Here is a 26,094-nt window from a genome sequence, read left to right on the forward strand (position 1 = left end):
ACTACAAAATAAGAAAATCTCTCCATGAGAAACTGAGTAAATATTCAATATATATGTATAATATAATATTTAAAAAAATTAATTTGACGCTAGACCCGCCGTATGCCCGCATGTGTTATCACCTGTTGTGTTTACAAGTGAGTAACATAGCAAACTTTACGTTCAGCAGATCTCGTTTAGCTCCGTTTTTCGTAAGTTAAAAATTTAGAGTTAATTGACCTCTTATACAAATTAATGGTAACATCATTATCTAGGGCTTCCCATAAGCTATTTTTTATATTTTAATTTTAACACGAATTATGAGTATTTTGAGATTTTCATATAATCTGTGGTAACGCGTAGAACCGTCACTGGGCACGTCCACTTAGAGAGTACTGGGTAAAGTAATTGATTTGCTTTCTTACCAGAATGTATAACAGTTGATTTTTTTTTTGTTAAAGAGATAAATGAATATGAAAATCGAAAAACCAAGAATAAAAAAAAAAATCCATCATTGTAAAACCAATAATTTTATCGCTTTGCTAAGAAGAATCTAAAAAGCGAATAAGTGTGTACTACACTCTACAAAATAATTCAAAGTAGATTATGAATGGGTTGCTGTAATGAATAATATGCTTAATTTGATTTCATCAATAAATCATTATATACGAAAAACAATTCAGAACAAAAACAGAGATCTGTCGACCAAAATCACTAATTATATTTGCTATTATTATTTAAATAAATTTATAGAATCTATGATTTCTCATACGAATAAGTAGCTCAAAAAGAGTTGAAATATTTGAATATTTCTTAGGTTTTTGAAAATGTCATGGACATTTTTAGAAAATTTAAAGATATATATGATTATTTGTTCTTCAGTAACAGCTAAATAAACAAAATTATTTAAGCTGGTTTCAACTGTTTCAAGTGAAAATTCACGTTTTCCTTAATTTTTTTGTTTCACCCTAAGTTTTTGAAAACAACAAGGAGTTTACTTAAAATATCCCAACAAATATCATTATTCATTCTAAAATCAATACATTCATTGTCGTGCTCGAGGTAAAAGTATAAAAAATATACTTACTGCTTTTTTAGTTAACAAGTTTGTTTATTTTTTTCATTTAATATTAAATAAACAAATTATGCTATCACACTTACTTTTTAGGCTTTACTTACAATTTATAACACCTTTTAATTTTAACAATTTATCATTAGGTAAATGTACACAAAAGAAAATAGTCTAAAAACAGAGAGGGAATCCTATACTTATGAGTTAGGGTTATTATTTATTTTAATCCTGCAATTTAAGTTACGACCTAAGAGTGTAAATAATTTTAATCACATCATTGTCGACACTTGGCATTTTAAAAACATTCTATACACATTAATGCACGTGATAGTGGATGATCAGCTAGGATTGTTTCTCAATTGAGTGCTATTTTTGCACAATTACTGACACCTATTAATTATTAAAGCTAAGGTTAATTTTCTAAATGAAACAAAAATTCTATTTTATCATAATTTGTTTGTACACTTTACACTTAACTTTTTTACATTTTCAAAATGAAAATATATCAATGAAGCTCAAAATCAGTTATTTTAAATTTAATAGAATATGTGAGAAATTATATCAAACATACATTTTAAAAGATCAGTAATAATTAATGATATTTATTTTTAGTATTATTTATGACTTAAAAAATTTAGTTATTCCTATTACTTGATAATGCCTATACATAATATATCATATAGAATATATAAACATACAAATTATACAATAAAAGTGAAACAATGGACTGAGAAGAAAATATCTTACCTAAAAAATAAATAAAAATAATTAATTGAAAAATATAGTAATAATTTAACTTTGCAATCAGAATTATGTAAAACAAAATTTTAAATAACAGTGTTTAGAAAAAAACATTATAATGTTCAGGTTTTTCACATTGATTTAATGATAAATTTATAGTTTTAATCATAACCCAAAACAATTAGTCCAACCTAACTAAACAGTTGTTCTGTAGCTCGCTCCAAATCCCAATTGTAAGTAGATAATGCTCCACGTGCCTGATCACGTTCTATTCCCATATCTATGAGACGTTGAATTTTTGTGTCAAAATCTATATTTTTATTTGGACCTAAAATATAAATTGCAACTAATATAATACAAGAATTTAAAACAAACAAAAATACATAATAGATACCATATATTCTTTACTTTAAATTAAATATAATTTTATAGGATTTATATTTTTTTATCTAAACCAGACACCAGTATTCCTAACAAATTTAATACTTAAACTGCATATTTTACCTCCTGCATAAACATTAGTCCAGTGGCTAGCAGTTTTAGCAAATATTTCTGGATACTCTTTATATTGTTTGGCAACAACCGCATCTTGTGGGTCGTCTGGTTCAGCAGCGGCCATAAGTGCTTGTAGAGACAACAGTACTGTGCGTAAAGTCATAGCTGCAGCCCTATTCAAATTCACTGAGATTAACAACTTATTGAAGTAAATTATTTACAGCAAGCATTATTAGTATATGATACAAATGAAAAAATACTGAGAAAAACTTACTAATAAATAAAAAATTGTAAATATAGGTAAACCTCATTCCAGCTGAATGGCCAAATTGGTAGCCATTTATTGTTTTACATTTTTATATTTATAGTTAGTATATACACATTTAATTACTTAAGTATGTTCAAACAATTTAACACATACCATTGATCTTTTAAAATGTCTAAACAGATAGCTCCAGTAACGGAAGAAATATTTGGATGCCATATTTTAGTCATGAATCGAACCTATACATTTTTTTAAATATAAACAATTTTAAAATAATGAATAAATTCAATGATCTACTTACTTTAGGTGGATTAAAAGGATATGTCTCTGGCACTTTAATTTCCAAAAAAAATGTACCTCCTTCATATGGTGTATCAGGTGGGCCAGCAATTTCACCTTTTAATTCAGTATAGCTATCACCAACTAAGTCCACTTTGATTGAACATTTAGCTAGCTAAATACACATAGTATACAACTATTAATATTAATTAATAAGAATTATTAAATTAGACAAATAAATTATAAAAAAAGTTTAAAAATGAAATCATGGAGAAATTAAATAATAAGTTTGATAAACAAAACATTAATTAAATATATTGATGATGATTAATAAAGTTCTTTATAATTTGAAATAAGTGGATTGTTATGAAATAATTATTTCTCAACATTTTTATACATACAAATCGAATTATAATGTTAAATTTAAATATACCTGTTTCCCAAAATAATAAAACAGTGTTTGAATAAATTAATTAAATACTTTAGTCAAAAATAACGGTAAACCAATTTGATACCTCTTCACTCTTAATAACTTCTTTAAATTCCCTTTTAATTCTCTGCGTTGCAATGTTATTCATTATATTTTTATTATTTTGAAATTTAAAGATTAATAAAAATGTTAGCACGGATAAACCTAAAATATTACAACGACACAATTATTGTTACGGAGTCACGATAATCTAAATTATGTTTGTTTTACAGACAAAAGAATTCTATATTAGACTAAAGGTTTTGTGATAAATTTATGTTTATAAGTTGCCATGTATTATGTGTTACTAACAACTAACAAGTAACATTGGACTAGAATACTATAGATTGAAAAAGTTCGGTTCGTAGTGTTCGGACTCTTCTGTAGAAATAGAAAAAATATTATGGTTATAATCATTGATATTCTTTAATATCTATGGTTATAATCACGGACTAATAGTGTATACCGCACGTCCGCACTATTGCACCAAGGTTGCACTGGTACAGTTCACTGATAATCGTCCCAGTGCGGGCTGGTGCGAGCCCGCGTAAAAATCAAGACAATAATTACGGGGACACGTACTATTCAACACAGAATTTATCAAAAAATAACTTTGATGAATGAATGATGAGTCGTGAGAAATATCCTTTAAATTAATATATCAATTTGGTATACAATTTTTCGGGATTAATATTGGCAAGAACCATACCATATTATTGTTCTATGACCATACGTCTTTTCAGGACAGATTTTCTCAGGGCAGTGTGATTAACATTTGGTATACTTTTGGTTACATTGTGAACAATTTAAGGTGGTGTTGGCGTGCTGCATAGCTTGCTGCTGCAACTTGCAAGTCGAGGGATATTTTCGTTATTTTGCCCTGGCGCAGCAAGCGAGTGGACACGTAGAGGCATCACTGTAAATTGTTTACGCAATTTCTTCACGTTGGTGTCACTGGCGTACTTTAAAATACTGGTGTAGTGGTGTTCGACATCGACGGTTTCAAGCGCGGAACAAGATGGCAAGATATTATTTACTGTTCAGGCGATCAGGGCTTCAGGCCGTTCAGGGTTCAGGAATCTGGACTGCAAGTCTGCGAACGATCCCGTAGGAACTATGAGGGTGTGAGAGGTAAATCCTCCTTAAAGCATACAATGTGCGGGGTACGGTAGCTTCGAGTTCTTGTTAACACTAGCGTTATCCGAAACAAGAAATTAATAAATCACTATGCTAATTAAGGAGCTTAATTTCCCATCTTTTTTATGCTTCATGAAATATAATATTAAACATTAGGTATTTTTGCTATACGTCATTACTCATTATGCATATTGCATACATTTATACCTTACGACTAACGTCCTATCATATTATAACTATTTTCATAACAATTGTCTGATATAGTCTGTTAGATTTTTGATGACTTGATGTTTAACGTTTTTAAGATAGGTTCTTGGCTTTTTGCTGAATATTTACTATAATTTTAATTTTAATCTATGTTTATCTTAAAATACAAACAATTATGGTGAGGTGTTATGTAATAAATAGTTTTTCACATAATGAAAAATCCATTATTTAATTTACTAAAAAATCCAAATATTCGTAAACAATGGGTCAACACAGGGTTGCCATAATTTCATCAAACAAAACCGGGACAGACAAAAAAAATAGTAAATACATTTAGAAATAAATATCATTAAATTATATAAGCCATTGGGTATGTATTAAAAAAATGACACAATAGGTTATAGTGTTATAACTTATACACTTTACTGTAACAAATTAACAATGTAAACTTTTTTTTTAAAATTTATTGTTTAATAATATTTAACAATATTAAATTCGTCACAAAAATAACATTTTCTTTTTGGTGCCATAATAACAAATAAAATAATAAAAACGACCTATGTAGTATATTCTACTGATATAAAAGTCATTAGTCTGCCTCTGTATCACCCGTATGGATATGGACGTATTGATGTCTGATGATCGATCGAATATTAAAATAAAACGTAAACTGCACAGTGCACACGACTCGTTTGTTGTCCTTGAATATTCCCGATATTATTTTATATTTAGCTTATGGATTTATCAATTATTTGTTGTCTCTAACAATAACATTTTGACTCTCGATTTCAATTACTATACGAAAAAAAATTGTCAAAATTAAACACTAAACATTTTTTCCTAAAACCGGGACATATAGGCGTCCCGAAAACATTTTTCGGGACACCGGGACACAAAGTCGAAAACCGGTGACAGTCCCGGTTTTCCGGGACGTAAGGCAACCCTAGGTCAACATTCTATCTGAAGTAAAATATGGTAAGGATATATTAACAACATCCCGCGTGTGCGAGTTATTTTATAAATCCGGCCTATATAATAGGTATGTCTTATTTTCGTGATGTTATGTCAGTAACAAAATACTATATAATTAGATAAGTAAGTTATACTTACAATATACGGTTATTAAAAATTATAGTAAATATCAATTTTTTTTAATTATGATATCACCTCCTGGCACCTACGTGGCTACGTGCTAACATGGTCTAACATTCCAATATTCAATAATATAAAAGAACCACACAAATGCACAATATCATTTAATTGTAAACTGCATAGTAGCATAGTGCCATGGTATTCGTGGTACAATAATATAAAAACATGATAAGTGGTTGTACATGATAATTTGACGGTTGTTGTTCCCAATTTCCCATACGTTGGTCGTTGATAAAGTATGTTGATAACGTTAATGATATGAGTGTAAATAAGTAAAGTAAGTTGTCACAGTCGCAATAGTCGCATTCGTAATTCGTATTCGTTTTCCCATGCGCAGGCGCGAAAAATATGTGTTACGTTATGAATCATAACTCATGAGAAGTTGGTGGCGGTGGCGGGCGGGGTAAATATAAGTGTTCATCACGTGACGAGTCAGCTGGTTTTGTTTGTGGATGAGGAAAGGGGTAAATACTAAAAATGTGTCGCACACACACACGCCACTACGCCAGTACGCCACAGTGCCACACATGAGTAGTGAGTACATGACACATGCCGAGTTGGGCGACAGGTTGAGGCTTTGACTGCTTTGAGGGCTCAGGTTAGGACTCAAGAACTATGGACCAGTGGCTCAGGGGATGAGGTTTCAGAAGATACCAAAATTTACTACTTATGTAATATGTGATTGCCAAGTGAGTGGGCGATCTATAATAGGATACCTAGTGAACTGTACAGTATGGCAGGAGAAGGCACTGGTTATTAAATTAAAGAATTAAATTGTTGGACATATTTCATCCCATGCAGGGTTAACAATAAAATATAAATTAACTTAAAAAATGGAATTGTAGTTTATAATAGATCGTCATTTTATTGCTGTCACTTATTTTTGTGATTGTGACTTGCAATATTATTTACTGTAGTGCCGTAGTTAGGGAGGAGGGTAAAGCCTCCTTGAAATGTCTACATTTCGGGGCATTAAAAATGCTCCAATTTTCTATTTTAGCAACTTTTTTGATAGAAAAATAAATCTAGTTACAAGTTAGTGAACTACCTTCAAAATGTCAAAATTGCAAATTCCAAGAAGTTTTTAAAAACATTGAGAAAAACAAATATAAAAATATGTTGAAGTGGGCACCGCTTTGCTATACAACATTGTAAGTTGTCAAGTATTGAAACATGTTGTTGTAATGGATATGTTATATACCTACTTATATTTGAATTCAATAGTGATAGTCAACAATTACACATGAAAAACTATTCTAAGCGGGACATTTTCTCATCCTAGCAATACTTGCATAAATAATTCAATTTAAAAATAGAAAAATAATAGAAATAGAAAAATGAATATCCCATACCTAAAAATAGAGTAACTTTCCGGAAATTTTTTTATAAGGTACAACAATTTCAAATTTGTGGGGAATCTATTATATTAACATTTCTAATCCTAGTTAGGTGAGCTGAACAACTTATACTTTTATGAATTTCTAAATGAAAAATATTTACAAAATTTGAAAAAAGTTTCAACTTAGAAAACATAAAAAAGAAAAAAATTTCAAATGTTTTTAAATAACTAATGCAGAGGCAATAACTATTTTGATAATTATAATATATTAATACGTATGTGTATATGCCATTGTCATAACATTGTAAGTCATTGGCGTTTGTAAATTTTATGTCAGGATAATAAGACGTCAATATAATAAAAGTACCACTCTATACTACCCCTTATATGGTGTCACATAGTGTCATAGTTACTAAACAATAAAACAACTAAGAACCTACCAACTATTTTTTTTATAGCAAGATATTATGAACTAAAAATAAAGTCCGTGGGCTTGTCATTTGTCAAGGGGAATGGTTATTGGTCATATCACTCCCACCATTGTTCCTTAATACCCTTATAAAGTTATAAGTGTCGTTGGTATAACCACCATACCACCACAATTCATTTAAATGTATTATTAGTTTATTACTTTTCACATTTCTCCATTGAAAATTCCTTGACAAAGTATATAACACACGGGCAATAGCAAATAGGTTAGGAAGAATATTCTCTTAATAATTGTGGAATTGGGAATAACTACCAACCGGAAGGAGGATAAGGGGCTTTATTTTCCTTCGAAAATATTATATACTATGCAAACATTTGAATAATAAATGATTAGTTTGTGTAGTTCATGGTTCATCTTCGTCTTAAAATTCGTCTATAAATTTTCTGAAATAATCTCAAGACTCAAAGCAGCAAACCCCAAATAGTAAATTTGTCCGAATAACTGAATATTATTGTACAATTAATATTGCACATAGTGTCATACTGTTTATCACTTATTACGGAGTGCTACACTGCTGAGCTGTCTATGACTTATGAGCCGCCACCCGCCAGCCCTTTTTGGAAGTTTGGGATTCAGTTTCTAAATTTCTCATCATTCACGTCGTATTCTGCAATATTTACTTACTTAGACCCTAGGTGGCTGGGTACTCGGTTGAAGTTAGAAGTTTGCGACTTGGAAGTTGCTAAGTCGGATAAGAACCGTCATCGTATTTACTATTTAGTATTTTAGTATCATATCCGAGTTGCCATCTAATATTTTTTTAAACAATTTTTTAATCAAAATCTAAACCTTTAGTTTTAATTTATTCAATTTTGTATAATGGAATACAACTTAGGAGACAATCCAGTTACTGCACATTCATGGAATGCAAATAGAACTCGTAAGTTTCATTTAATCATCCAAATTTTAGTATCAAGTATCAAGTCAGGTATAATATCTAAAAATCTTATTAATTCTTTGATTGAATAATACAATACAGAGATAGCAGTAATTCCAAATAGTAATGAAGTACAAATATACAAATATGAACCAAATTTGAGTGACTGGACATTGTTGGACAATCTAGATCAACATGGACTTCTAGTAACTGGAATTGATTGGGCACCTAACACTAATCGAATTGTAACTTGCTCAGCTGTAAGTTTTCTATTAAATGCATCTATACTTTAGTTATTTACAATTATATTACTTTTATCACTTAATAGGACCGTAATGCATATGTATGGACAATTGATGACAAAGGAAAGTGGAAACCAACTCTTGTATTATTAAGAATTAGTAGAGCTGCAACGTGTGTTAAATGGTCACCCAATGGTAATTTTGTAATTCATATTAAAATTGTATGTGGTTTATCGACATTCAATAGTATATTTATTATTTAATCTTAATTCTTATCCAAATTTGTTACTTACAATAAAGTACTTAAATTTTTCAACAGCGGGTTTTTAAATATTTATCTTAGTTTAATGTAACTTATGAGAAAATTGTTATAAAATAATCAAACACAAAAATGTAAAACTTATGCTTTTCTACTTTGCTACCAGTATTATAAATACTCATTATTCTTATTTATTGTTAATATTAATTAACCCATGATTTTTAAATTATTTCTAGAGAAAAAATTTGCAGTTGGTTCAGGAGCTCAATTGATATCTGTGTGCTATTTTGAAGTAGAAAACGATTGGTGGGTGTCAAAACATATAAAAAAACCAATCCGATCTACAGTAACTGCATTAGATTGGCATCCAAACAACATGGTATTAGCTACTGGTACTGCCGATTTTCGAGTAAGACTGTTTAATGTACATATGAAAGAAGTTGACCAGTGTCAAAAAATAAAAACCGAATGGGACACTGATGATACTTCTGTGCCAAATTTAGTTGCTGAATTTACAAATTCTTCTAGAGGAGGTAAATTTATATATTTTATTCAAATGTAATTTGTTTTACAAATATATTTATTAATAATATTACTTAATTGTTAAGATATTTTAATGTAGTCTACAGTGGCGTGCAGATAAGACACAAATGGGGCCTAGGCCTCACTTGAAAGCGGGGTGGGTGTGGGATTTTTAAATTTTTTTTTATTTGATAAATATTGTGTTTTCATATTACTGTATAGAGGCCCTTAATAAAACATATATTATTTGTAACTTTTAGTTTTAGGTGGGCGGTGGGTGTAAAAAAATTAGCATTGCCCCACGTGGAAAAAGGGATCTGCACGCCACTGGTAGTTTATATAACATAGTTGTATTGAAAAATTATCATAGTACTAAATATTGCTGTAAACCTATGTACTTAATATTATTTCTAACAAGCTATAGGTATATTTTATACATACAAAATGGTGTGGAGAAATATAAACATAATCTACTAATTAATATTATTTTTATTTTTACTGAATTGATTATATCTTTAGGTGGATGGATTCATGGATTAGCATTTAATAAAACTGGTAACCGATTATGTTGGGTTGCTCATGATTCATCTATTACTGTTGCTGATGTATCTAAAGGAAGCATTGTTGTAAATAAATTAAAAACAAATGAGTTACCTTTCATAAGCTGTATTTGGGTTTCTGATCGTGCATTAGTTGCTGCAGTGAGTTCAAAACTATTTTAAATTCAAATAGACTTTTATATAAAATTAAAAACTTAAGGTGGTAATAATCAAATCTATTCAATGCAGGTCATTATTATCAGTGTTCTAAATTATGGATGTTAGATTCTTATGCCTATAACTTAAAACCTATAGTATGTAAAATAAATACTTTTTTTGTAAATAGGGCCATGGATGTTGTCCTATGTTGTACTGCATTGACTCCAATAACAAAGTGCAATTTGTTTCTAAGATTGACAGTTCTCAGAAAAAAGAAGCTGCTGGTCTAAGGTAATTATAAAACAGAAATCTAAAGAATATGTATTAAATTTATAATATATATTATTTTGTGTTATAATTCATTAAATATGTTTTTTAGTGCAATGAAAAAATTTCAAAGCTTAGATAGACAAGCACGAATCAATAGTGACTATGAGCTTGATACTAAACATCAAAATACATTAACATGTTTGCGTGTTCATACTGAGTCAAACAATACCGTTTTGAAATTCACTAGTAGTGGATTAGATGGAAAAATAATATTATGGGAACTCAATGTAAGTAACACATTGTTTTTGTCAAAGAAATATAAACAATATTATTTGTACTACTATTTATATATTATTGCTATAAATTTGAATATAATGACTAGTGTTTATTTTTTTTATTTTAGAGTTTAGATAAATTACTTCAAGGTCTAAAAATCTAACTGCAATGGATCTACAGTTATGTACATAATTATATTTGATATCAATAATTACTTATACTGTTACTAATTGTTATTTTATTAAATTATACTTTTTTACATTATTTATTATAATTTTATTATTAAAAATATTTTGATAAATATTTAGTAACTCATCAATATTTTTCAAAATATTTATTTAATTTATTTTGTCTATGTATGTTTATTTATATGTGGCTAATATAAATAAGAACAAATGAAATAAACATAACAAAAGAATTTATTGCGCTTATTTTATTTGTCTGTCCTACTGGTGTTTTTAAATATTGAAAATTCATCAAATTAAAAATTTTATATTTCATGTCAAATGAGTTATATGAATATTTTCAACAAGATATTTTATTATGTTTGTCAAATTGTTGTAGGTACTACTAGGAGTTAAAAACGGATAACTCAACATATATAAGCCAATGATATTGGTATACTAATTATTTCTGTAAAAGATTAAAATATTGTTTAGTTTTAAATTATAAACCATAAAACTATTACATACTAAATAATTATGAGTAGTTAAAAGGTAATTAATTTGTATAGTTATAAAATCTTAGCAATAGCAGTTGTAAATTTTCAAAATGTTTGTACAGTGTACACATATCTTATAAAACACAACAATATTAAATATTGGGACTATTTGCTAATGAAAGACTGATCTAATACATTTCCTCCGTGAATCAAGGAAACTTCAATATGGATTTTATGTATTAACAATAATTAAAATGTAAGCCCTCGAGGAGAGGCCTGTAGGCTAAAATTTTAGGATCTCTGTTACCCAAATATGTGATCAAATATCCCCCTAGTTGCCTATGCAGTAAACTGACTAATGTTACAAGCATTATTTTGTAAAATATATAGTGTTTATAAATACAGAGTGATTTATATAATGGTAAGAGTAGGGTATTGTTCAAATATATTATTTACAGATTTAAATAATTAAAAAGAAAAAAATTGTATTCAATTAGTTTTTATTTGATTCACCGGCTTGAAAATAATTCGAATTAATATTTATTTAATTAAAAATTTGCCCAACTCTAACCATAGCATAAATGAAAATAAAAGAGCACTAGTAAAATATTAGTTTTACATCAACAACTTTATTTAAACATAAATAAATAGTAGCATTGAGTTTAGATAGAAGACATAATCAACTCAATGGTAGTAATTATAGAACAATATAATATCTTATATAAATATTTATACTGATAGTTTAAATTGCTATACTAAATTTAAAACGTTTAACCAAATTCAATTGAATATAAAACATCTAATTTGTTTATGAATGAAATTATATAATATTAATATATATAATTAAATACAATAATAATAATTAATCAATTATAATTAAAGAATATATTACATGCATTAAAATGTTTTATTTGATTACAATTAGTACAATTGTTTTGGAAATAACTCAGATTTAAAAATAAAAATTGTACAAATTAAGAAAAAAATAATTAAGTAACGCAAGGATGGATTTAATAAAAAAATTTTGGTATGATATTTTTTAACGAGGAAAATTGATTTAATTTATTACATTCATTACAATTTCTGACAAAATCAGATAAGATTTATATAAACTAATATTAATTTATCAAGTTTTGAATAGTGAATTATAAACAGATATAATTTTATTCAAATTTAGACTAGTATGACTAAATAATAGCTTTTGAAGGTTGTTAGGTATGTTGTTATTAGTTTTATGTAAAATTAAATCTTATATAAAAACATAAATAAGTACTAGGGTAAAACTTTTCACATCAAAATAATAAGTTAGTAGTGATTTTTAAAAATAAAAATAAATATTTAAAGAATCGGGAACGTTATTTAATCTTGAACAGTCTTGATTAATGGTAATTATGTTAGGATAAACATAAAAAATTTAAAATTTAAAATACAATATCCATTTCTTTAACATTAATGGCAACAAAATAAATGAATAGTTTATAAAGTTTATATAGTTTAGTTTAGTTAAGTAATAGTTTTGTTTAAGATATGTAGGAACGATTCTATCTGGTAAATGAAACAGTATTATATACCTAATGAGTGCAATATATAATGATCTCTGGCTAAAAAAATTAAGCTAAATTGTGAAAATACTGTAAATTTAACATCAATTTTAGGTAGACCAGCTAAATGTTGTATCAATAGTAAAATTTATATGCAATTGGTATTTTATCTCTACTTCAATAATATATTAATTGCCATTCTCTTTTTTCAAATATTATTTCCATTGTTCTAAAAATTTTAAATGAAAATCTTTGAAATTGTCCAACATAGATTTCAATTTATCTGGTTGAGGAAGGATTGTAGTTCTGAAAATAAAATTTCAAAATTAATATATTATGTTTAAGGGATGCTAGGAAATTTAAATTGGATTTTAAAAATCTTAAACTAATCATTATTGTTAAAATATGTATTTAAACAAAGTTTTAAGTAGTGATAGCTGTTTTTCTAAGCTTTATCCATGTTCCATTGAATAGTTTTTTCTTTGTAATAAAAAGGTATCGTCAATCAATCAAACATTTTTTTGAGGACAAATTTCTTGTTTTATATTTAGAAAACTAATGAACAGACAGTAATATTATTTAAGCTCATAAAAATATATTAAATTAATTTATAAACAATATTGGATTTATTTTCAATTAATACTTGTTTGTCGAAATAAAATGCCTAACTATTTTTTATGTTGTATTTAATTTTTAAATGATATACAGGATTTAACAGAAACACTGACTAATGCAATAACTTTTGTTACATACAATATTTTACTGTTATACCCTGTATAGGCTTTTAACACATCACATTTTAACTGAGATCTTTTATAATATATAATTTTTATATATACCTAAAATGATAAGTCCCTTCAACTTGACCAAACCCAGATCCAGGTACAATACAAATACCAGTATTTTCCAAAAGTTGAAATGCATAGAATGCATTAGGTTCAATTCCTTGATTTTTTGCTTCTTTAATTGCTTTTTCAGGTAACTTTATCTATAAATGGAAATAATATTTATGCTTATTAAGTAAGTATTAAAAAATTAAGTTAACATACTTGTGGAAAAGCATACATAGCACCTTGCACTGGATTGCAAGACATCCCAGGTATACTGTTAAATGTATCGGCTACCAATTTGGCTCTTTCTGCCAACGATTTAAGTATACCATTTTTTTCTTCTTGAAAACTCTCATATGATGGTTCACCTGGACGTGGAGGATTTACAACACAGTCCATCACAGTCTATTTGAACAAAAAAAAACAAAATAAATAATAGTTACTATAAACAAATTTTAAAAATCTTATCTATACTTGGCCAAGAACTGTGGGGCATAACATAGCTGATACAGATTTGAGTAACATTGCTTTAACTTCCGGATCCAAATTAATCACTTCTGTGTAACCACCTCTTAAACCACATTCTCCCATATATCCTAACACACACAATATGTTAGTTTTTAAATAATATTGCTATATAAGTTTTCATTAGTGTAGTATTCAATTACCTTTAGAACAAGACATAAATGATGCCAATTCCATTTCACTGTAAGGAGATCCTAATTCTGTTAATACTTTTTTGAATGAATAAAATTTACTGCCTTCAGCGTATACATTGTCTTGATATACCTAGGTATTAATAATAAATTTGTAAATAAAATAGAAATAACAGTAGTAAAAAAATGAACATATTTTATACACAGAAATATAAATATTACCTCATCAGCAAGTAAGAACAATTTTTCTTTATATGCAAATTTAATAACATCCACCACATTTTCTTTGGTTAATACTTGGCCTAAACAATTTAAATATGCCAACTATAAAATAGACAATTACAATATTTTTAAGTATAAAATAAAACTACACAATTTAGACGATGACAATATAAAATTGGATTTATAATAAGTAAAACATATAAAAGTTATTTTGTTAACTTGATCACACTCCACGACACTATGTACAAATTTTAGTGCAGTATCACTTTTGATCAGTAACATTCCACATTTCCCATAAGTGCTATTATCTATCTAAATATTCTAAGAGACAAAAACTCTCTAAACTACAGTTGTGCCATCAAATGGGTTTAAAATTGATGATGGTAATTTAACATAAAGGTACCCACCTGATTGATTTGCAAAATTATTTGAAATTAAATATCATCATTTATTAAAAATAAGCTTGAAGTTTAATACCACAACTGAAAATAATTATTAAATAATAAGTAATGAGTAATAACATACCAGTTGGATTGCCGGGATTAATAACCACAATAGCTCTAGGGTTACAATGTTTGCGTGCTTCAGTTATTGATCTTTCTAATTCATTCACATCCAAACCCCAATTTTTATTTTCATCTAAAAAGTATCCAACCTAATAAAAACAACCCAAATAAACTTGATTATGATTATGATTAAAAAGTATAAAGTATTTAAGTATAAGTTTACTAATTACTTAATACTTAACTACATTGATTTTAATAAATTATAATTTATAATACTAACAAGCATAATATAAGATAAATCATATACTGATTATATGTAATAATTTACAATACTTTCTTTGAATATAAGAGTAAAAGATATGAATTTTTAAGTAACAAAAATTATTAAAAATTAATTAGAAATGAATTTTTTAAATATTTATTCAACATTATTTTATTTAAGCAGTTCAGTTCATGTTCAAATGAAAATAATCTTAGTTAAAACATGCACATAAACTAACAATTAAGATTTTTGTTCGTTCACAGGGATAACAATAGATATTTACACCAATAAACATTATGATATTGAATGTTAATCCACTAAAGCTAAAAGATGTCATTTTAAGAATATTATACTGTTATTTAATTAAGAATAGTATCGTTATGAATACTATTAATTAAGAAATAAAATATTGGTGCTAGTTATATAATGTAATAAATTATAATGTGTATTATGAAATACAACTTTGTAGCCAGTAAATCAAAGATCCTTGGAATTTTTAAAATGGTGAGCTACACTTAAAATTTAAAGTTTCTATTGATCAACTCGTATATTTTATTTTTAATATTTTATTTCAAATTTGTTCTTGTAAAATTATGTGCATAAAAATTATGAAAAATATTACTGTAGCACTGATATACAGTTCACCTATTTCCAGCTGTTTATATTTTATATATTATGAAAGTTACAATAATTAAATGTTAACAATTTATAGCTACTGACTATTTTACCTTTATTAAATTAAATATTGACTGTTGAAGACACCTTAAAGTAAATATCATAATAATTAAGTTATCATTTACCTGTTTTACATTGAACTCTGCTAATGTAGCAGAATATAATGGGTATTGTGGAATAGGAATTAAAACACCTGGTTTTTTTCCATCAACATCAGCAACCAATAATCGTAGAATAGCCTAAAACAGTCAATGATTTATTTATAATTTATAATTTTTTACTAAGTATTGCATGTATGTTATATTCATCACTAATAATGTACTCAAATAAATATAAGAACAACATCAAATAATTTATTACAGTAGAAAGATAGAAAAATTAATTATTTTATGTTTTAAATATAAATGTATATGTATAATTTTATGAAATAAATAAATATTAATCAAAATTATAATTTAATTTAATATTTAAACTAATATGAACCAAATTGCCATTTTAGATAAACTTTGTATACATGCTAAATATTTAAATGTAAAAACAAACTTTTATTCCATCAGATGCACCAGCACACAAGAGGACATTTAAATAATCACAGGGAATACCATCTCTACGTTCAATATATTGAGCAACATGTTTCCTTATTATTTCTATTCCTGGAGAATCAGTATAAGACCCTATACCAAAAACAACATAATAATTAAGTATAAATTAGATTATTATAAAAATATAAATAGCTTTTTGATAGCATATAATCAAATTAACAAAAAAATCCACTCTAATTTAAAAGTAGGTATATATTTTAACATATTAATGATCTCTAACAACTTAAACAAAAAATTTACATTTTTTAAAGCATTCTCAATATATAATGTATTTAAGAATCTATTAATTCAATATTCATACATAATTTCTTTTCAGAATATTAAACTGAAAATATGAATTTAACTTTTTTTAAATCTTCAATAAAAAAAAAAATAAAAATAATAGCGTTCAATTACTGTTATATAACCTTGGAATTATAGAGTATTATAGCTGTACAATGTCTTTGTATAGCAATTTATAACAATGTTATGAATAAATGTTTTATTACTCAATAGTAATAATATAAAATAATCTAAGATGGTGTACTAATTCAATATGACAGATCAAGGACTTATATAATAATTTAATTAGTACAAATAAAAATTGAAGTACAACCTCAGTACATTAAGACATGGTTATAATAGAATGTGTTTAATAAAATCATATGATAATTTGGGTACTCAGATAATAAACGTTGTTATTAATAATTTATAAAATATGATGATAATACAAATTATAGTGTTTATTTCTAAGTATAACAATTATTATTCAAATATTCTGAATTAAATTACCAACACTTCCACCACGGCATCCATCTAATATAGTTCTTGCACGTTCTTTAACATCCTCAGGAAATCGATCATCATCCAATAGATCTGGTTGAGATACCGAAGCTAAAACCTTAACAAAATTACACAATGTATGAATATTAAATATATATATAGTTGTTCAATATAGTATTTGATTTTTGTGCGAGAGATTATAAGAACTACATAGTGTAAGGGATATTTAAATAATAAGGATATATTTGATGATTTCCAATGTATCTTTATTTATTATTTAAAGATATTTTTCAAGACTTTTAAAATGGTACTTGTAATTTATGAAGATTTAAATTGGTTCAAATTTACTTGGGACAGTTATTTAATTTCCAATGAAAAATAAAATATTAAAAATCAATAGTAATACATACTATGCAGGAGAATAATAAGAAATATCTTTTGTATAATAAATTAAAATGTATACATTTGAAGAATTTGATTTTCTAAATATTACTTGATTTTACTCAGTTTAAATATTCAAACAATATTTACCTATTTACATAATAATCCTACATAAATTATATAAATTACCAAGGAGAAGTAACACTTGTGGAATTAAGAGTTAAATATCTCATAAATCATACAAGTATTTGTGTTAATTTTATTTTGAAGTGCAAAATGGATCACTAGCTTACTTAATTATATTCTCTTCAAAACCTGAATAAGGAGTCCAGTTGGTATATGCTACACACTACTGTTAAATCTGCCATTGAATAAGGAATGAATATAACTGTACCTGACGTATGAATGTAATTGGCTTTTGTCCCATTGCATGGCAATCACCAATATTCGCTTTAAGCACTTCTTTAAAAGGTTTTTCAACACCCTAAAATTTAATATATTAAGAATACGAAAAAGATATTTAAAATTAAAAATATACAAACCTTTTTTAATTCGTTTTCAATTTCTGTAGCTCTTATCAATAATGGTCCCCGAACAGCATATTCCATTATTCTTACGTTAGGGTTCATGTTGTCAATATTTAATACTTTCTGATTCGACGACATATTTTGGCTGGTGGAAAAGTTCTTTGATCTCACAGACAACCTCAAAAATGGGGAAAATTCTAATTGTGACTTAACATAACGGCATAAATTGTAGTTTGCCGGACATCTGACAAATTTATTTAGTCTTTGTAGTGACATATTTAAAATTGTATTTAAAAATACGAGCACAGTTAGTTTTCAAATAATCTAGTAAAACAATACCGACACCGACACTGTTTTTTAACGTTGTGCATGTAATGAAATATCAAAACATTTAACGTAAAGTAAAGGCAAAATACTGATTAGAAGAATTGGGTACTCATTTTGTATTAAGATAAAAACAATTATACAGTTCGGACGTAATCTATTGACCAACGGCCAAGTGTTATCGAAAAGAAATTGGACTCAGCACAACAAAAGTACAACTTTGATCGACCTTAATACAATAGTATCGCTGTGTTATAATTGGCTCATAAACTTTCCGTAAATATGTCAATATATTATATTATTATGTTTAAACGAGAAATAAAAACTATAGATATTATTTATTTGTTTTCTTACCTATAATATGATAATGATACGATACAATATTAGGTATATTATAATGGTAGGTATTAGTTTTTTAATTTATAACCAGCTTAATTCATAAACGTATATAGATGATAAGACGTCCGCGTTACTTTCACTTTTTAAATTTAAATATTGTGATTATTATTGTTACTATTCATTAGAACTTAAAGAAACATTAGTTTACCGAAAACCAGTATAGCCTAAACGGTGGCACTAAAGTACGGTACCTATCTGTTAAAATACTGCTAAATAATAGTTAAAAACAAACACGACCGAACACTCACTACGGGGCGTGCACTTTTTTCGAGAGATTTTTGATCGTTATGACACAATTGACACTTGACGTCTTGACCAATTGACTGAGGAGTGACTGTCTGATAAGATATATATCGTTCTAGTCAATTGAGATTTTTGTGATATTTTAATTTGTCAGGAACCATATTATACACTATGTGTGGCAGTGGGGATTGCGCGGTTGTCGGAGAAATCATTAAAGACTCGCATGTCGTTCCATATATTTTATGCCCGTTGACCTATATATTATGTCATACTAAGATATTGCGCACAGTTGTGTATTAAAGTCGCGCAGATAAGTGCAGAAATACATACGACTCCCCCGAACGACACATCTCTTTGCGTTGTAGATTCAGTTTTTTTTTCTATAAACATAGTTTTAGCCTTCCGAGTTGGCCCGGATGGCCGCGTCATTCGATTACATTGTAAATCGCAACAATTATACGTGCAGTAGGTAATGACTAATGACTAACAATTAATATGGTACACCCGAACACGAGTTAATAGTAATTAATAATTATAGTACCTAAATACCTAATAGAGTAATAACAATATTATATTGGTCATTGGTGGCGAGTCTATCAAAACGATTAAAAATCAAATAAATAATAATACAGTCAATATAGGTATTTTATAAAATCGTGGTGTAGTCTGCAACAAAGTGTATAATATTTATAAAGGGTTGTTTCATCTGTTTGGTGGCCACCGCTCAATTGAAGCTTTGTACTTGACCGACGCCCACACATATGACATAATAAATTAAACATTCATGTTTTTCATTCCATCCCGTTATTGTTATACATTCTTCTGAATAATAAACTATAATTATTATTATTAATACCTAATTACAAACTTTGAAAAGTCTGTGAAATAATCAATAAATAATACATGGCTTATATACCCTAGTACCTATTTAATTAAGACATTATATTTATAATATTTTGTTTAATCGATGTATATAATAACAATATAACAATGTGTATTATTATAACTCATTGTTACTTATTAATTAAATTATGAACTGCTTATTTACATAATTGGTAGGTACTTAGTATAACAGCGCAATAAATAATTATAAGTTGTATTACCTTGTTAATATACCTAGACACCTATAATAGTATATAATATGAGCTTCGATAACTCGAACATCAATAAGCCGAATTTTCGACAATTCTAAGGAATATCCTGAGCTCCTATGTTTAAATTTATTCTATATACATTTTTCTATAACTCGATTTAACGAATTTTTTTGATTTTGATTTTTTTTTGTTGCCCCCGACCGATTTGAGTTACCTATCGAGGTTTTACTATATATTTGGTATTAATAACCCACGTCCTAAACTAGTGGTATACCTATTAATATTTAATTGTATTATCTAAATATTGGTAAATTTAATAATACATTATTATTGTACATCGGTTTCATTTAATTAATAGATGATGCCAATGGTGGGTACCTGTATATAATATGCATATTATACAATTTTATTATATTAAATATGAATGGTAAGGATACTTGGTAGACAATTTAGTTGATATTTAGCTATATGTAAATGTGTAATTTATTATAATATAATCATGTATGTTAACATTGATAAATGTCCTATATTATATTATATTAGTATTAGTTGATAAGAAAGGGGAACTGATTATGTGATTAGGTGATTATGTAATTGATGTTATTATGATTCTTATTATTAAGTTTAGTCTAGTCTCAACAGCCGTACGTTGCCTGTTGTGCGAGTCACGTTGTTCCTAATCATGAGTTTTAATAAATAAATGATCAGTAATTTAAGTGTTGTTAATATGTATATTTCCAGTGGCGTGGTGAAGGGGGTCTAGAGGAGCGGCTGCTCCTCCAAATTTTAGGCGGGTGGGTATTACAATTGATCATATACGCATATACTAGAAGTAATGATGTTCCTACGTCCTACTATAATATAAATAAGCAACAAGATAATCTGATTTTTTGTGTGTTTGATAAAATATTGGGTGGGTGGGTAACTAGACTAAAATCTTTGCTCCTTGTGTTAGCTCGCCTCGCCACTGTATATTTCTATGAAATTTGATTAAAAATCATATTCATACTATAACACGACCAAACAGTCAATAGAGGGGGGGCTGAGACCCCCTAGCCACTTGGTACACCATCGATTAGATATATATTAAGAACATACATTTTAATAAATCAGAAACTAATCATTCAATAATTTTGATTTAGGTATATCAATATTTTCATAAAAGTCATCAGCTTTTGTTAACCTTTACAGTAAAAACTAAAAAGGCTGGTATTTGATAATAATTTGAAAAAAGAATAGTTTGTCAGACGATATTCCTATAATAATGGAAAGTATGGGTGATGAGCATGCTTACGAATGCATGCATCGCCCTGTGTATATTAGTTGTTTTATTTTTTCATTTATAATTTATTTTAAAAATAAATAAATTTATTTATAATTTATTTTAAAAATAAATAAATTTATTTTAAAAATAAATAAATTTATTTATAATTTATTTTAAAAATAAATTAAGTGTAATATAATTTTATTGTAGTTACGTAAATAAACATTTTTATTATTTCAACCTATATATTATTTAATGAGTGTATAATATTGATTTGTTATAACTGTAAATTAACTCTTATATCAACGAAAGTTTACAATGCACCTTTGTCTAATATTAGCGTTGTTTATTCGTTAGGTTAGGTTAGGTTTTTATTTTTAAATTTAATAAGGTTCATACCATAGATAATATATATTATCTATGGTTCATACAGATACACATTTTAAGGTTATAAATGTCCTATATTATTTTTTGTGTTTAACTTATCTTGTGTGCCTGTTTTGGCATTCCCAGCTTTTCGAACCGGTTCAGTGTCCACCAAGATGATATAGTTTTTTTTTTAAATATGTCTAATATAAAAATTACTAAAACTAATTCTTATAAATCTTTTATTTAATTTTCTCCCTATCCCTATCCAAAAATGTTTGGTGAAGTGTATCAAAGATTTGTCCACCATAAAAACATTTGGAGACCCCCGCTTTATAGTAAAAAGTTTAAAGTTTACGTTTATTAATTATTACATATTATATCTTGTCACGTAAATGTAAAAACTATACCATAATAATATTTATGCACAGGTATATCTAAATTACGATCAAGCATTGAGCGCAATGGTATAGCAATGACTCCACAACTACCTTCGGGTCCCAATTGAACAACTATTCTGCGGTATTTTTTGAAATTATTTTCAATGCACCTCATCCAATCACAAAATCGTGGAACTAAAACGGAATTATGATGGTGCCTACCTAATAATTAATACATTAATTATTAATATTGTATATTAAGTACCTAGGTATATGTAGTATAGATATAAGATATATTAAAATTATAGTGATGGTACTATGGTAATAACCTATATTTTTTATACGCGTATATAGTAGTTATACTACGTATAATATATAGCCTATGCTCTATATTATATATAGTATAGTCTAATCAAATATCGACAATCGTCAATGTCAGCCGTCAGACATTCACGCCATCACGATCCTCACTCACCCATAAAAATATATACCTACCTATATAGGTAACTAATAACTGTTTATTGAACGATTTACATTAATACAATTAGTATGTACCTATATAGATATATATGCCTGTTTTTAATTAAATGCTAAAAAGATTCAATTATTAATGTTATATATTATATAATATAAGTTGTTTATGGATGATAATTAATTGTTATAATAATAAGTAATTCAAAATTAGCTTTCTTATATTATACTACACAATATTTAATAGATTTTATGATTTATTGATTAGTAAAACCATTATTGCGCCCCATTTATTGTTTTCAACTTCTAATTAATTGTTATGCTTACATTGTTAAAATAATATAGTTGATTATTTACAACACGGTTTACAACCAAAATACTTCTGAAAAAAATAACTATTAATCGATCGAATAACCTCAGAAAAACTATTTAATTTGATATCATGATATATTGTCATATATTAACTAACTTTTACGAATAGACAAAAAAATCATAGGGAGGTATACATTAATTCTTAATAAAATTATAATTAGCTTATATTCTGCGATTTAAATAGCTAGCTCAGTAGGTCTGATTAAGAGTTAAATCAAAACAAAGTTAAAAAAAATAATAATAATACCATTACAGACAATGACCGTGATGAAAATTACTATTGGTTGTTGATTAGTGGTAGGTATAAAACCTAACCTGGCCATGAAATATCTGAGAATCGAGGACTGAGAGCCTTATTGATCAGCCCAATATTATTAGAAATTGATAATTATTTTAAACTTTAAAATCGAGGATTTTGTCAAAATTATTATAAATGTCTAACTATATTATTATATTTATTATTTTAATTAAATTAAGATGTATATATTTTAATAATTTAATACATATTATATATATTATACTTGTGGATTTATGATGTCTTCTGTTTGGCGTACACTTTTAAGAATTATATCGCACTAGGTATTTGCAGCAGTCACTATATAGTCACTAGTTACTAGTTCGTGTAAATCCCTACTCGTAACTATTCGATTTGGCCAATATTAACGAAATTACTAGTGTTGGCGTGTTGCACTCACGCGCAGTGACAGTGCCGGTAAGTGAACACACTAAAATCGCCAAATCTAAAATACCACATCAATTAATTATTTTGTGTACTTTTTACGAAATGTATTATAGTAATATAATATTGTTATCACTGTAGTTGTCATTAGAAAAAAGGTAAATATATGTGGTGTGGTGAAATACATAGGCAAATGTGTATGAGGGGATAAATGGGATTATTTTTTGCCCTTGAGCTGAATTTGTTTAATACGTAAAGCCATGTACCTAACCTTTATAAGAGGCACAATGAAAAATCGTAAATCGTATACCTATTAAACTACGAGTTACGACATTATAAGCAATCTACCTATGCTGGTGAACGGTGAAGTATTTACTTATTAGTTATTAACATGTAAAGTATTAAATAATTAGTTTTTATTATTTGTTTAATATATTCGTAATAATAACTTTTGTAAGGTACTTATAGATATATAGTATAAATGCGATATCTCACGAAATAATGGAGATATCAAAATTATGGTTTTATAATAAGACTCCCTGGAATAAGAACTGCAATAATTTCATTTTTAAATTTATTTTAATGTTTTGGTAAAAAATTTAAAAAATATATTTTTTTATTTAATTATTTACGAAATAATTAAAGATAACTATTTTGTAGAGTTTATTTTTCTGAAAATATTGACGTTTCAAAATTTTATTTCCATTAAGTTCTTGATTTTTAATATATTTTCCAGTTTTGGAGAAATAAAATATGATTAAAACTAGGCGTGCACTGAATGCGTTCGGCCGGCTGTACGAGGTGCAGCAGGTCACATGTATGATAACACTCCAGCGTTGAATAATTAGCAATTTTTCTCGAAATTAAAAAAATAAGGAAATTAATGAAAATAAAATTTTGAAACGTCATTATTTTCAGAAAAGTAAACTATAAAATGGCTATAGTAAATTTTTTTTGGAAATAATTAAATAAAAAAATATCTTTTTTATCTTTTTTACCAAAACATTAAAATAAATTAAACTATGAAATAATTGTAGTTCTTATCCCTGTGAGTCTTATTACAAAACCATAATTTTGATATCTCCAATCTCCATTAGGTATTTCGTGAGATATTGCAATGGGTAAATCCTCGCGGAACACTCTGTATATTTTAATCAAATACTCATTGATAAATGATAATAATAATACCTAGGTACTCATGTAGTCATGTATTGCAGTATACGTTATTTAAATTTACCTACCAAAACAGTAAACGACCTAACTCTAATAAACACGTAGGCATTTATATATTTGGAACATTAATGCACCATGGACCAAGATTAAGTTCAATATTATCTTGATTAGAACAATGTTATAATGGGTATATGCTACGTCACGTTAAAAAAAAGTATTGTACATTATAGGTTTGTTTACTGTTATTTAGGTAGGTATAGGTAAATGATGTAAATAACGAATACGTAATACATTTATCAATTATCATTGAGTATATGAGTATCTATAATCTATATAGAATATATACTTATTTCATAATATTATATTTTTTTAAATTATCACACATGTTATATATACAATATATAAAAGCGACGAGAGTTATTAAGCTATAATAAGTGATTTATTCCATTAATTTTGGCTAAAAAGTTTTTAAGATACATACATATGTTCAGCAACCGCTTTATTTAAAATTCGAGCTAAAATAATGAATTTATTGAGAGATTTTGCGAACTATCAAATAAGTACCTATATCTATCTATAGAGGCATCTATACAAATTAAAGTTATAGTTCGTACTTTGTAGTTTGTAAATGTAAACATGCCCAAGGTTTCTACAGATCAAGTGCAGCTTATCATTTTACTGGTCCATTTTCTCTTAGATAATATGCGGTATATTAGTCATTAGTGTATACCGCATATTATATTAATGGCACAAAGACGTCATAATAGTAGATACTATTGGTATGTAAGGTATTAAACTTATTCTAGTAATTAATATTTAATTATTATTTAAATTTTCAATTATGAAAATAAAATCTATTAATTTATACTATTTAATATGATTGCTTTGTTTTATGTAATCATTGTAATCGTTAAAATTATGTGTAGGTATATAGA

General features: G+C 27.0%; 3 protein-coding genes across 7 annotated transcripts; 1 reads left to right on the forward strand and 2 right to left on the reverse strand.

The window, feature by feature from the left end:
* Positions 1–1,069: 1,069 nt before the first annotated feature.
* On the reverse strand, positions 1,070–3,721 carry Ubc4 (ubiquitin conjugating enzyme 4). 2 transcript variants are annotated; one of them, XM_089221639.1, is made up of 6 exons: positions 3,347–3,721; positions 2,854–3,006; positions 2,709–2,791; positions 2,297–2,460; positions 1,984–2,120; positions 1,070–1,798 (listed from the first exon to the last, which is right to left on the reverse strand). In XM_089221639.1, exons 1-5 carry the CDS (start codon positions 3,407–3,409, stop codon positions 1,984–1,986), a joined length of 600 nt encoding a protein of 199 aa, XP_089077765.1. In that variant the 5' UTR covers positions 3,410–3,721; the 3' UTR covers positions 1,070–1,798. The 2 variants fall into 2 exon arrangements, with proteins under 2 accessions (XP_089077765.1, XP_015378158.1); XM_015522672.2 differs by having other exon boundaries at positions 1,624–2,120; positions 3,347–3,720.
* A 4,436-nt stretch (positions 3,722–8,157) lies between these two features.
* Arpc1 (Actin-related protein 2/3 complex, subunit 1A) lies at positions 8,158–11,191 on the forward strand. Its single transcript, XM_015514867.2, has 8 exons — positions 8,158–8,505; positions 8,605–8,762; positions 8,831–8,939; positions 9,240–9,536; positions 10,045–10,226; positions 10,411–10,514; positions 10,603–10,780; positions 10,897–11,191. Exons 1-8 carry the CDS (start codon positions 8,445–8,447, stop codon positions 10,930–10,932), a joined length of 1,125 nt encoding a protein of 374 aa, XP_015370353.1. The 5' UTR covers positions 8,158–8,444; the 3' UTR covers positions 10,933–11,191.
* Positions 11,192–12,039: 848 nt separating this feature from the next.
* On the reverse strand, positions 12,040–23,991 carry LOC107166280 (alanine aminotransferase 2-like). 4 transcript variants are annotated; one of them, XM_015514874.2, is made up of 13 exons: positions 23,829–23,991; positions 18,410–18,572; positions 18,262–18,351; positions 17,496–17,604; positions 16,666–16,796; positions 16,248–16,361; positions 15,205–15,334; positions 14,680–14,759; positions 14,470–14,590; positions 14,276–14,397; positions 14,021–14,206; positions 13,811–13,959; positions 12,040–13,277 (listed from the first exon to the last, which is right to left on the reverse strand). In XM_015514874.2, the coding sequence occupies exons 2-13, from the start codon at positions 18,530–18,532 to the stop codon at positions 13,187–13,189; spliced, it is 1,446 nt and encodes a 481-aa protein (XP_015370360.2). In that variant the 5' UTR covers positions 18,533–18,572; positions 23,829–23,991; the 3' UTR covers positions 12,040–13,186. The 4 variants fall into 4 exon arrangements, with proteins under 4 accessions (XP_015370360.2, XP_015370362.2, XP_015370361.2 ...); XM_015514876.2 differs by lacking the exon at positions 23,829–23,991 and adding an exon at positions 19,366–19,628; XM_015514875.2 differs by lacking the exon at positions 23,829–23,991 and adding an exon at positions 19,073–19,347.
* Between the last annotated feature and the right edge of the window lie 2,103 nt (positions 23,992–26,094).

The sequence above is a fragment of the Diuraphis noxia genome, unplaced genomic scaffold (genome assembly GCF_037042655.1).
Source record: "Diuraphis noxia isolate RWA-SAM2 unplaced genomic scaffold, SU_Dnox_SAM2 contig0002, whole genome shotgun sequence".
NCBI classification, from domain to species: domain Eukaryota; kingdom Metazoa; phylum Arthropoda; class Insecta; order Hemiptera; family Aphididae; genus Diuraphis; species Diuraphis noxia.

Coding starts and splice junctions, on each gene's coding strand:
- Ubc4 (XM_089221639.1), bottom strand. CDS start 3,409: ATGAATAACATTGCAACGCAGAGAATTAAAAGGGAATTTAAAGAAGTT. Junction 3,007..3,346: donor AAGTTATTAAGAGTGAAGAG/GTATCAAATTGG, acceptor ATGTGTATTTAG/CTAGCTAAATGTTCAATCAA. Junction 2,461..2,708: donor GACATTTTAAAAGATCAATG/GTATGTGTTAAA, acceptor GAATTTGAATAG/GGCTGCAGCTATGACTTTAC.
- Arpc1 (XM_015514867.2), top strand. CDS start 8,445: ATGGAATACAACTTAGGAGACAATCCAGTTACTGCACATTCATGGAAT. Junction 8,763..8,830: donor GAATTGTAACTTGCTCAGCT/GTAAGTTTTCTA, acceptor ATCACTTAATAG/GACCGTAATGCATATGTATG. Junction 10,515..10,602: donor AAAGAAGCTGCTGGTCTAAG/GTAATTATAAAA, acceptor TATGTTTTTTAG/TGCAATGAAAAAATTTCAAA.
- LOC107166280 (XM_015514873.2), bottom strand. CDS start 18,670: ATGTCACTACAAAGACTAAATAAATTTGTCAGATGTCCGGCAAACTAC. Junction 15,335..16,247: donor CAGAGTTCAATGTAAAACAG/GTAAATGATAAC, acceptor TGTTTTTATTAG/GTTGGATACTTTTTAGATGA. Junction 13,278..13,810: donor GAAGGGACTTATCATTTTAG/GTATATATAAAA, acceptor TTTTATTTTCAG/AACTACAATCCTTCCTCAAC.